Source organism: Theropithecus gelada, chromosome 3 (genome assembly GCF_003255815.1).
Source record: "Theropithecus gelada isolate Dixy chromosome 3, Tgel_1.0, whole genome shotgun sequence".
In the NCBI taxonomy this organism is placed as follows: Eukaryota; Metazoa; Chordata; class Mammalia; order Primates; family Cercopithecidae; genus Theropithecus; species Theropithecus gelada.
Window position 1 is genome coordinate 91115100 of NC_037670.1, and position 13904 is coordinate 91129003.

General features: G+C 37.7%; 1 protein-coding gene across 1 annotated transcript in view; it reads right to left on the reverse strand.

Annotated features, from left to right (window-relative positions):
* The window catches only part of DNAH11 (dynein axonemal heavy chain 11), a 372079-nt gene that overhangs the window by 233475 nt on the left and 124700 nt on the right, over positions 1-13904 (reverse strand). The window contains exon 31 of the mRNA XM_025379290.1: positions 1231-1362. Within this exon, the coding sequence (XP_025235075.1) occupies positions 1231-1362 (132 nt within the window). The remainder of the gene's footprint in view (positions 1-1230; positions 1363-13904) is intronic.

A 13904-nucleotide genomic window follows, 5' to 3' on the forward strand; every position in this document is an offset into this window, starting at 1 on the left:
GTGACCCTTGGATTTCTTGAGAATCCGTTGAACTTACCAAAATTACTGTATACTAATTTGTCTGATGACTACATAGGTTTCAGCATTGCATATTCATGTATATAAGATGGTTGGGAATTAGACAAAAGTATTTTTAGTACAAAATAAAGGACATATTTTAAATCAGAATTTATCTTACTGCAAATCATCAGACTTATAAAACAGAATAAAATATATAAGAAGATACAAGACCATATTAAAGGAGTAGTTATCAACAGTTCATTATTAAAATGAGAACACATGGTAAGTGATGTTTTGCAAGGAAAAGTTTTGGACTAGCAATTAAAGAATATCACTCACTAGTGGTCCTGAAGCTGGATCAAGGAATATTAATGTATGTTTATGGTTTACATGAAGAAGCATTTTCTTGCACTTTATACAAATAATTTAAATTCACTTTGCTTTTAATAAATTGAGAAAAAGAAACAGAAAAACCACAGAAACATTTCACAATACATACAGGCATTCGAATTGTGAAAGGAATTGCCTTGTTTTAGTACTACCAAACAAGCGTAACCCAGTAGACAAGCATATTCCTGACTTTTGTAAATAGGAATATATTTTGGAAAGAAGGATGACAAAATTCTCCTTTCACGTTAAACACTGCCAACACTTAAAGACACACAGACATTTTAAAGATATGTAAAAGAAAGGTTATTAGTATACTAAAAGAATTAGAAAATAACTTCTTACAAGACAATAATCTAGTTGTTCAAGGAAGAGACAAAGGATTACCCAAGTGACAACCTAGAATTATGACCAACACCTCTTTCTTCAAGGGGAAATGTATCAAAGGCACACAGACATGGTTTAAATTACATACACATAATCTTACTGCTATTGGCTGTGTAAATCACAGAGGTGAGGCTCACAGGCCAATGACCAAGATGGTCACACACAGAGAGATGAACACAGTGATTTCTCATGGTTCTTCCATTGTGATAAAATTTTTTTGATGATCTGATGTTCCTAACTTGGCAAAACCTTTTGGGATATCACTTGGAATAAGTCTCATCAGGATAATATATTGGCTAACCAAAATCAAATGCACCCAAGTAAACCACAACCTTTCAGGACTAATTAAAACATACAAACTTTCAAAAAACAATGACTTTCTTGGAACTACTCTGGCAATAAACATCACTTTCAGGAAACAATAATGAATACATAAAATTTCTACAAACAACTTGCCTTCTGAGAAATAAGTTTTGCCACCACGTCTCTGGCATGGACATCTATGGTACAAATTGTCATGATCTTCTGTCTGTCTCCAGGTGGAAGTTCTCCCAGCAAAAGTGTAATCAGTGTATTCAGCTGAGAAATCTAGAAGGAATCATTTTTTAAAAAGGAGGGAAGGGTTACAAATATAAAATTTAAGAGCCCCAAATTCTTCACATTTGTAAAGACTGATTTAGTTTGCAAAACAATTTCTTCCTTTCTTTTTTTCTTTTTTGAGATGGAGTCTCACTCTCACCCAGGCTGGAGTGCAGTGGCGCGATCTCAGCTCACTGCAACCTCTGCATCCTGGGTTCAAGCAATTCTCCTGCCTCAGCTTCCCTAGTAGATGGGATTGCAGGTGCCCGCCACCACACCCAGCCAATTTTTATATTTTTGGTAGGGACAGGATTTCACCATTTTGGCCAGGCTTGTCTCAAAACTCTTGATCTCAAGTGATCTGCCTACCTCGGCCTCTCATAATGCTGGGATTACAGGCATGAGCCACCACGCCTGGCCACAAAACAATTTCAAATGTGTTACCCCACCTGGTCCTCAAAGAACCTTGGTATAGGAATGACAATATTATTATCCCCTCACACAGATGAAGGACAAGAGAACCTGTGAGTAATGACAAAGCCGGGGCAGACACAGGGTTTCCTGGCTGCACCGAACTGACCCTCTACCCTAATGATAATCTGGTCCATAACATTGTTAAAACGGAAATGACCACAAATCTTAAAAGGCCAAATTAGACTAAAAAAGCATAGTAAGAGCTAAATGACAAGTTCTATTTTTCTTTAGAGAAGCATTCACCTAACAATTTGTGTTTGCTTTGGTTTTTAAAAATACAAGATAGTGATGATTACTGAAAAAATATTTAAAATGTAGAGCTGAAGAATGTCCTCCTTTACTCGTATTTACATCCCTATTCTTGTTTAGGTCCGTTGTACTCGTAGATAAGTATTTTTCAAACTGCTGGTCTTTTTTTCATAGAATGGAAAGGAATAAAATGGAATGCCACGAATGACAATTCATTGAAGTGACTGGAATAGAAAATACAGCATTACAGGTAGTAAGAGAATGTATTGTTTCATGCTGTTTTGTTTCTGCTTTGACTACCTACATAAACATGTGAACTTGGATCTGATAGAAAATATTTCTTATGGTGAATTGTGGTCAAAGAGGTTTGAAAGATTCTGTCTTAGGTGGTCATTTTGTTAGTATGGTTATTTACACAAAAAGATTTCTGCCTTACTCAAGCCTTATTTACAAAACCAGTATTTCTGCCTTATTCCAGGTATCATACTGTGAAACAATACCATCCCCTTTTCTCTTCAGCTCTGCAAAAGGACAGTCAATGACGAACTGCTAGCACCTGAGAAAGCTGGTGGTAAGTGAATATGACAGATCACCAGAGACTCAACCCTTTGTAGCCTACGGTCAAATACAGGTTCGCTATTGTACTACTATCACGCCCCGGAAAATGCAAAAGCCTGCACACTTCCCTGAGATTGCTGTGCAGCTGGAAGCCGGAGAAAGTCATACATCTGGAATAAGAAGGGAGAAGAAAGGCAGGAAGAGACAACCGTAACATGCACAATTTCCATGAAATGAGAACACAGAAGTGTTCCAGGCACTGACTAAGCACGTTGCTGATCTCATTGCACTTAATCTTAAGACAATCTGTTATCTGAACTTTGCAGATGAGAAAATTGAGTCAAAGGCCTATTAACCACATTTGCCAATCCAGGGAGGGGAAATTCAAATTCCAACAGTCTGACTTCAGATTCATCACATAGACCCTCTCCAGCCTCCACAAGACCTACCCATCCCCTCAGGTCTGAGAAACTGTAGCTGTGCAAGAAGCATTCAGGACAGACTCAAAGTCAAACACAAAGGAAAGCTGGCTTAAAGAAATAAAAATATTATTATAAATCCCCTAGACACTCAGGATACACGACAGCTTTATAAGCATTTGTCCTATTTCCCCCACCCTCTGGCTTTATTGAGGTATGATTGAAAAATAAAAATTGTATAAATTTAAGATATACAATGTGATATTTTGATATATGTATATATTGTGAAACTATTACGCCAAGGAAGCTAATCGACATATCCATTATTATTAACTATAGTTGCCATATGCTACATTAGGTCTCTAGAACTTATTCATGCTATAACTGCAAGTTTGTACACTTTGACCAATATCTTCTGTTTTCCTCCCCCGCATCCTCTGATAACCACCATTCTACTGTTACTATGTGTTAGACTTTTTTAAAAAATCCACTTATAAGTGAGATCATGCAGTATTTGTCTGTCTGTGTTTAGCTTGTTTTACATAGAATAACACCCTTCAGATTCATCCAGGTTGTCACAAATGGTGGGATTCCTTCTTTGTAAAGGCTAAATCATATTCCTCAGTGTGTGTGTGCATGGGTGCTTGCATGAGTGTCTACACATTTTCTTTATCCATCTATCAATGAATATTTGGGTTTTTTTCCACATCTTGGTGATTGTGAATAAAGCTGCAATGAACATGGGAGTGCACATATCTTGTCAAAATAGTGATTTTATTTCCTTTACCTATATATCCAGAAGTGAGATTTTTGGATCATATGGTAGTTCTATTTTTAATATTTTGAGGAATGTTCATAATGTTTTCCATAATGGCTATACTACTTCCTACCGACCACCAAGGAGGTCAAAGATCTGTACACTGAAAACTACAAAACTCAAAGGAAAAAAATTAAAAACAAAAATAAATGGAATGATCCCATGCCCTTGGGTTAGAGGAATTTATGTTTGTTAAAATCTCTGTACTGCCCAGAATTCTCTGTAGACTTAATGCAACTGCATCAAGATTTCAATGGCATTTTTTTTTTTTTTTGCAGTTTTAGAAAAAACAATCTTAAAATTTGTATGGAATCACCAAGGACCCCGAATAGCCAAAGCAATCTTAAGCAGGAAAAACAAAGCTGGAGGCAGCACATCTCCTGATTTCAAATTATATTACAAAGCTATAGTAATCAAAACAGTGTGGTACTGGCATACAAAAAGGCACAAAGACCAATGGAACAGAATAGAGAGTTAAAAAATAAAATTTTCAACTAATTGTTAGCATAGGAACCAAAAACAGTGAAGAAAGAAGGCTCTTACATAAATGGTGTTGGAAAAAACTGGACATCACATGCAAAAGAATGAAATTGGACCCTTATACTATACACACACACACAAAAACAACTCAAAATGGATCTATGACTTAAAGATAAGACCTGAAACTGTAAAACTCATTAAAAAATGTGGGAAAAGCTTCATGACTTTGGTCTTGACAATGGTTTTTTGGACTTGACACCAAAAGTATAGACAACAAAATAAAAAAATAAAAAACAAGTGAACTATATCAAACTAAAAAGTTTCTGTACATCAACAGAAAAAATCAACAAAATGAAAAGGTAGCCTATAGAATGGAAGAAAATATTTACAAACAATATATCTGATAAGGGGTTAATATCTGAAATATATAAGGAACTCATACAACTCAATGGCAACAAATAGCCTGATTAGCAATGGGCAAAGGACCAGAATAGCCATTTTCCCAAAGAAAACATACAAATGGCTAACTAGTATATGAAAAGATGCTCAAAATAACTAATCATTAGAGAAATCAAAACCACAATGAGCTATCACCTCACACCTACTACAGTGGCTATAATAAAAAAAAGTCAAAAGATATTGTTGGTAATGATGTGCCTTAACCTACTACGAGAGTGACATAAAAGAGCACTGATCACAGGCCGGCCGTGATGGCTCACGCCTGTAATCCCAGCACTTTGGGAGGCTGAGGTAGGTGGATCACTTGAGGTCAGGAGTTCAAGACCAGCCTGGCCAATGGGGTGAAACCCCATCTTTACTAAAAATACAAAAATATCAGCCAGGCATAGTGATGTGTACCTGTAATCCCAGCTACACGGGAGGCTGAGGCAGGAGAATCACTTGTATCTGGGCGGTCTAGTCTGCAGTGAGCTGACATCACACTACTGCACTCCAGCCTGGGTGACAGAGTGAGATTCTGTCTCAAAAAATAAAAAAGATTACTGATCACAGATCACTATGATAGATACAACAATAAAAAATTTAAATATTCCAAGAATTACTAAAATGTGATGCAAAGACACAAAGCAAGTTCATGTTGTTTGAATGATAATGTCAATGCCCAGCATAGAGGGGGTTGCCACAAATCTTACAAAAATAAAGCAGTATCTGCAAAGCACAGTAAAGCAAATCACAGTAAAATGAGATACACCTGAATTTTAATAAACTGCATCTTTAAAAAGTAGTTAAATGTTTAAAAAGCAGATGTGATTATTGTTTTATGTCTAATATGTTCACTGCTCATCATCCCCTAGATTTTATGTTCCATAAAGTCAAGGACAGCATCTATCTTATTCGGTGCCTTATCCCAGAGCCACTGAAGAACTGTCAGAGTGTGGGTGCTCAATGTGTATCTGCTGAAAAGATGAATTAATGTACAATAACAACCCATGCCTACACAAGTTTCTAAGGAAAATTAATATATACTTTAGTGAGAAAAGAGTTATTTAGGCCTTGGATATTTTCTCACCTGGGTCAAGATATCCGGTCTTTGTAGTATCCAATCTTATACCACTATCAGTATTTGGTTAAAAAAAAAAAAGGGTGATTGCAACAACAGTAATAATATCGTATACCTTATAAGAACATTTATAATTTTAAGTGCATTCACATGCATTGTCTTATCTGAGCCTCCCAACAACCTGTGATTTCTGCATTATTGATTCATTTTTCACAGAAGTGCAGTCAAATGGAAGATGATTAAAAACACAGCTTGTCAACATAATCTGCACAGCATCATATGTTGGGGATCTTATACTGTATATCAAGATTAAACCTTCTCTGATGATACTCTTTAGTAAGTAATAAAATTCTGCACCCATAGTTATGTAATGTAGTTAAAAAATGTCTGTAGTATTTGGGCAGTGGCAACAGGTAGCAATCATCATGGTCAGTACTGTACTTGCATATAAGTTCATGGTATGTGACATATAAAACATTCCTTAGCAACTTTAAGAAAATATACCCTATCGTGTAATCAGTACATATTCTTGCCACTGATTGCAATAGTGTTACATGATTTTCTACCGGATCAAGGATGTCTGGCTCAAGTCTACCTACGTTCCTTTGAAACTCAAGTGGCTGTTTTCCTGGTACATCTTGGCTTCATTAGAGTGCAAGTACAGCATATATCTTGAACTAGAAATAAGCCCAACTTAGAGTAAAATCCAAACTTTTGTTCCTGGAGTACAAAGTCTTCCATGACCTCACACCACTCCTTTCCTATCTCACTTCAGTAACCATGCTGGCCTTCCCTTTGTTCTCCTATCACAGCTGCTTTAACGCCACAGCAACCATTTCATGTGCCTGGAGTCATCTTCCCTCCAATCCTTGTATGATTGGCTTCCTCTCATTATTCAAAGTTGTAGTTCAAATTTACCTCCTCAAATTGGCCTTCCCTGGCCATTCTATTTACTATTACCCCCTATTTATTCTAAATGCTTCTATTTTATTATCTTTATGGAACTTATGAGCATCCTACCAATCATGTATTTCTTTGTCTGTCTCCTCCACCCTAAGCGCTAAAGGAGCAAGGCCCATATCTATCTTATTCCGGGCTGTGTTCTCATGCTTAGCATAGCAGCCAGCATAAAGAATGTGTCCAAGTCAACACTCGCTGTATGAATTGATGAAGGAAGAAATGAACGAATGAACAATAGCAACAATACACACCAGAACAACAGTTTTTTGTTCTCTCATTCATACAAGATGACAAATGTGGTTCTTGTTTCCAGACCTTACAGGACAACAAGGAATGCAGATAAATAATTAAAATTGTTTTGCCAGGGCAAGTAGAAAGTACTCTGACAGCACACAGAAATAGGGCTTGCCTGATCTAGGGCTTAGAAAGGCACTTTAGAGGAATGTATACTAAGACCTAAAGAATGAGCAGGATTTAGGTTGAGAAGAATTTAGGGGTTGGCCAACAGGGAGGCAGTCGTTAAGCCACCGGGAGCAGCCTGCAGAAAGGCCCTGAATGGACAGGTGGCTCTGTGGAAGAACTGAAAGAGGTCACCCATGGCAGGAGTGGGAGGCAGAGGAAGGACAGGTGTTTAAAGATGCTGCAGAGGAAAGCAAGTGCCCAAGTGTGCAGGGCTTACTCAGCTCAGTTAGGACAATGAGATGGTGCTGAAAGGTCTAGAAGGCAGGGTGATCATGAGATTTGTGTTATTAAATGATCTCTCAGGCTATGCTGTAAACAATGAATTGGAGGAAAGTAAGACTGGAAGAAAAAAGACCTGAGAGGAGGATGCTACAGCCATTTAGATGAGAGAAGAGAGTGGCTTGGTCTAGGATATTATCAAAGCAGCTGGAGAAGGCAGTGAGAATAGGGATCTTCGGGACAGTTAAAGAGATTTGGTGGTTGATTGGCTGTTGAGCAAAAGAAGAGTCAAGCGGGCTTCTAGTGTGAGCAACTAGTGAAGAATGTTGGTTTTTTTTTTTTGTTTTTTGTTGTTGTTGTTGTTGTTATTGTTTTTCCCGCAGCGGGGCACATTGGGAGGCAAGTATGAGAAGAGCAAATGTACACTGGATCTTTTAGGTTGGGTGTGCCTGTGAGACTTCAGTGAAAAATCCCTATCTGTTTCTGGCTGTGCTTCAGCAGAGAGATGCAGGATCACTACAGTGATCCATCTCTTGATCAGGCCAGCATGGTCAACATGGCAAAACTCTGTATCTACTAAAAATACAAAAAATTAGCTGGGCATGGTGGTGCACACTTGTAACTCCAGTTACTTGGGAGGCTGAGGCACAAGAATTGTTTGAGGCAGAGGTTGCAGTGAGCCAAGATCACACCACTGCACTCCAGCCTGGACGACAGAGCGAGACCCTGTCTCAAACAAAACAAAACAAAACAAAACAAAACACAAAAACAGGTCAGGCACAGTGGATCACATCGTAATCCCAGCACTCTGGGAGACCAGGGTGGGTGGATCACCTGAGATCAGGAGTTCAAGACCAGTCTGGCCAAGATGGTGAAGCCCCATCTCTACTAAAAATACAAAAATTAGCTAGGCATGATCACGCCTGTAATTCCAGGTACTTGGGAGGCTGAGGCAGGAGAATTGCTTGAACCTGGGAGGCAGAGGTTGCAGTGAGCCAAGATTGCACCACCTCATTCCAGCCTGGGCGATGGAATGAAACTCCGTCAAAAACAAAACGAAACAAAACAACCCCCCCTCCCACACACACACACAAACCAAAACAGAATACAGCCATAAGGAACAGGAATATTTAAGGAGCAGGAGGAAGACCAGCCAGGTGAAGTAAAGAGCAGCCCAAGTTTTCCAGTTAGAAAACTAGAATTCAAAAAAACATGAATATAAAGGAAGAGAGTAATGTGAAGAAGTAAGAAGTATTTTCTAAGTTGAAGAAAATAGAAATAGACTCAATCAAGTGGTAGAAATAGGTTGTGGTGATGAGAAAAAGGAAAGAGCAAGTATAGACATTAGGTCAGCAAGCTTGATTATAAAAAAGGTTACAGAGATAAGGCAGGAAATAAAAGATGTGGCATGAATGAATAATTTTTAGTTATTTTGAGTAATGAGGGAGTTGGGCATGTTAATTACTGATGGGAATGAGCAAGAAGGAGAAACTGAAGAAACGCGAGGAAACAAAGTCAGGGCAGCCTTGAGCGACGGCAGAGCAGAAGGGACCCAGAGCAGAGGTGGAAAAATGCTCTGGACAGTGGAGGTCACCCTTGCCTCTTACCTGGAGGATAGTATCGGGGGAGGGACATCAGCCTGATGGCCATTGCTCTAGTTCCTCTCTGATGATGTCAGCAGATAATAAAACACTGACTGACAGGCGTTGTATGTGTACATGTGTACTGTGTGTTTTCTAATTTAATCATCACAACTTTATGAAGTAGGTAAGATTAGTATTCCAGTTTTACATGTGAGAATATGAGATAATCTGCCGGAGATCACACAGTTATAAATGGTGGAGCCAGGGGCTAGTACACAATTCTAAGATCTTACTGTTTATTTTACAAATACAAAACCTTCTTATGTGGATAACAGGGCATCAGACCAGGCAAGTGCTGGCCTCCAATGATTAAGGTGAGGAGCAAGAGATAACTCAGTATACCCCACCTATGAATTCTCTTATTTATATAAACATAGAAATGCTTCCTAACAAAAAGACAAGATCTTACACCTTCTATGTCACATACCATGAAAAAAAGAAAAAGGAAAAGGCACGATCTTGACCACCATTGGGGTTTATAGGATACACATATCTAAGGGACTACAGTGTTCCCAAAGAGGGCCAGCGAGCACGGTAGAATGATGGTGGGTTCACCATGTAGGACAATGTCAGACCTAGAAAGTAACAGACTCAAGGTCAGAGAGAAGCAGTGATTCCTGATACATAGTGGTGGCTGGTCCCCCATTTTTTTCCATCCTGGCTCCTATGGCATCATGGTAGAAGGAGGCCATACTGTGAATTTAAAGAGTGTATCCCTAAATAATATAGGTTTAAATCAGGCAACAAAGAAAAAAAAAAATCTTCCTTGCAGCAGAAGCATTGCAGTTTTGCCAGCATCAGCCATGGCATATCTCCCAATATGGGGACACCCAAGCCATGGTAGCAAAGAAGCTGGAAGAGGCCATTCTGCAGAAAAGTTGAGATCTGGACATCAGATTTGGTGGCTCATGCCTGTAACCCTTGTGTTCTGGAGGCCAAGGAGCAAGGATTCCTTGAGGCCAGGAGTTTGAGACCAGCCTAGGCAACACAGCAAGACCCCATCTGTACAAAAAATTTAAAAATTAGCCAGACATGGTGTCAGGCCTCTGTAGTCCTAGCTACTTGGGAGACTGAGGCAGGAGGACTGTTTGAGTCCAGTAGTTTGAGACTGCAGTGAGCTATGATCATGTCACTGCACTGTAGCCTGGACAATAGAGTGAGACCCAGTCTCTTAAAAATAGTAAAGTAGTCTGGAGCTAGAAGTCCTCAGCTTAGCAGATCAAAGTGAACATTACAATATAACTAGTATAGCACCTTGGGGATCAGTTACCAGAACTCTCAATCCCTTTCTAACAGGACATAATACTGAAGTTCTTCTTGTTTCATAACAGCAACAAGGACCTCTAATCTTGAAACCTACCAGTTTCACCTTCAGCAATATCAGAAACAATGAATTTTCATTTCCACCAGCCAGAGCAAAGGAAATGACAAGGAGACCAAGTCCCATACTCTTACAACTATCAGAACATGGATTGTTGAATTTCAGTTTGTTGTCCTCGTTTCCAATGCTCACTTGCTACTTCTCCTTTAATACTACTGCTAAAACCACTAGTGCAAAATTGAGCAATGAATGTCAGAGATAGTGAGCTTAATTACCTCGTTCTTGACACTAATGGAAATGACTCTAATGTTTCACCATTAAGTATGATTTTCTCTGCAGGTTTCTGGTAGATATTTTTCAAGTTTTAAAAGTTCCTTTAAATGCTTATATTACAAAAGAAAAAGGTATAAAGTCAATAAGCACCCACCTTAAGAAACTTGAAAAAAAGGAACAAATTAAGCTCAAAGAAGAAGAAAGGAAATAATCAAAATAAGGGCAGAAATAAGTGAAATATAAAACAAACTATAGAGAAAACCAATAACGTCAAAGGTTAGTTCTTTGAAAACAGAAATAAAATTGATAAACAGCTAGAAAACTCAATCAAGAAAAAAAGGAGAAAAAAATTACCAATCCCAGAAATGAAAGTAGGACATCTGGGCAGACCTTCCAGATGTTCTGAGGATAATACTGAAATAGCATGACCAACTTACATCAATAAATTGAAAAGTATAGACCAAGAGTGGCCCCTTTTCTGTAAAGGACCAGATAGTAAATCTTTTTGGATTTGTAGGCCATGCAGTCTCTGTCACAGCCACTCCACTCTGCCATCGTGATGTGAAAATAGCCACAGACAATAGACACTGGGCCAGATTTGGCCAGAGGTCTGTAATTTGCCACATGCTGAATTACTTAAAATGGGCAAATATCTTGAAAAATACAAACTTCCAAAACTGACACAAGAAAAGAAGAAGCCCCCAAAAAAACTAAACAGCTGCATATGTATAAAAGAAATCAATTTATAGTAAAAAATGTTCTACAAAGAAAACTTCAGGCCCAGATGCATCACAAGTGATGTCTATCATAAACTCTTTCACAAAACAGACATAAATGGATCACTTTCCAACTCCTTCTAAGAGTATACCCTGATTTCAAAATCTGGCAAAGATATCATAGTAAAAGAAAATTACAGACAAATGTCCCTGATAAACATAAATGTAGAATTTGTTAATAATAGCAAATAGAATCCAGCCAAAGATACACACACACACACACACACACACACACACACACCCCTACACACTTAAAGGATAATTCATAACCAAGTGTTTATTATTCAGGAACGCAAAGTTGGCTTCACTTTCAAAAATTCACCACAATAACAGAATGGCATGGTCATCTCGTGAGATTTGAGAAAGCTCAATGCTGATTTAAGATGCAAACTCTCTGCATGTGGTAATGGAAAGGACTTTCCTCTATCTGATAAGGGGCATCTCCAAGAAACATTCAATTAACATCATATTTACTGGAGAAACATTATTCTTCCCAAAGAATGTAAATGGACAAGGATGTCTCACTACCTCTATTTAACATTGTGCTGGAGGCCCAGTCAATTCAATAACTCAAAAAAGGAAATAAAAAACAAAAGGAAAAAGAATGGAAGAGAAGAAAACTGTCATTACTTATAGATGATGTATTTCTGTACATAGGAAGGCCTGTAGAGTATATATATATATATATATTTAAAAACTACTAAATGTAGTAAGTAAATTTAGCAAAGCCCCAAGATATAAGGTGAATATTTAAAAATCAATAAATTTCTATATACCAGCCAAAAACACTGGGAAATAAAATTTAAAAATTAGTATGTAAAATAGAATAAAAAACATATCAGCTACCTAAAAATAAATCTAATGAGAAATGTGCAAGACTTCTACATTGAAAACTACAGAAAACATTGTTGAGAGAAGGTAGAAAAAACTTATATAAAGAGATATACCATGTTCTTGGGTTACAAGAACCATAATTATTGAGATGTTCATTCTTCCAAAATTTATATTTAGAGGCTGCCGCAGTCACAATTTAATTAGGCTAAAAATTAATTTGATTTGTAAAAATAAACAATGTGATTGTAAAATTTATATAGAAAAGAACCTCAAACAGTCAAAACAATCTTGGGGAAAATAATGAACAACGTTGAAGGATATATATAAAATGACTTTAAGGATTACTATAAAGCTATGGTAATTAAGAAAGGTGGGTTCGGCATGAAGGCAGAAAAACAGATCAATGGAACAAGAGAATCTGAAAATAGACCCACATAAATATATAGTCAGTTGACTGTTGACCAAGGTGTCACATTAACTCAATAGAAAAAGGAAAGAGGTAAGGATTGTAGACCTAATGGGAAAAACCCAGAACCATGAAGCACCTTGAAAGAAACAGAAGTATATTTTCATGACTTTTGGACAAGCAGTAACATATCTCTCTGTCTCTCTCTCTGTCTCTCTCTCTCTCTCTCCCCTTCCCCCCACCCACACACACACACACCACACAGAAAGAAAAAAAAATGTTTAAAAAGACACAAAAAGCACTAGCCATGAAAAAAAAAATTTGATACACTACACTGCATCAAAATTATACCTTTCTGATAAAATATGCCATTAAGAAAATTAGTCCATTTTGTAACAGAAAACTTGTATCCCAAATAAATAAAGAAATCCTACAATCAACAATTTAAAAAGACCAGGCACAGTGGCTCACACCTTTAATTCCAACACTTTGGGAGGCTGAGGCAGGAGGATCACTTGAGGTCAGGAGCTCTAGAGAGCCTGGGAAACATAGCAAGACCTGCAAAAAGAATTTTTAAAATGTTTAACTGAATATGGTGGTGCTTGCCTCTAGTCCTAGCTACAAAAGAGGCTAAGGCAGGAGAATCGTTTGAGCCCAGGAGTTTGAGGCTGCAGACTATGCCACTGCACTCCAGCCTGGTTGACAGAGTGAGACCCTGTCTTAAAAATATATCAGGCAAATCATCCAATTACTTGAACAAGGAGCAAAAGATCAAAAGATCTTAATAGACGCTTCACAATAGAGGATGTACGAATGCTAACTGCCCCATGAGAAGTTGCTCAACATCTTTAGACATTAGAAAAATGCCAATTAAAATCACAATGATATACTATTTTATACCCACTGGAATGGTTGCAATTATAAAGACTGACAATATGAATATGGGCAAATATGTAAAGGAGCTGAAATTCTGTTACATTGTTCATAGGAGTATAACAATAGAGAACTGTTTGGCTGTTTCTTAAATGGTTAAATGTATACTTTCTCTGTGATCCAGCAATTTCACTTTTAGGTTTCTACCCAGGAGATATGAAAATGTATGTTCACAAAAAGACTTTATCCAATAATGTTTAAAGCAGCC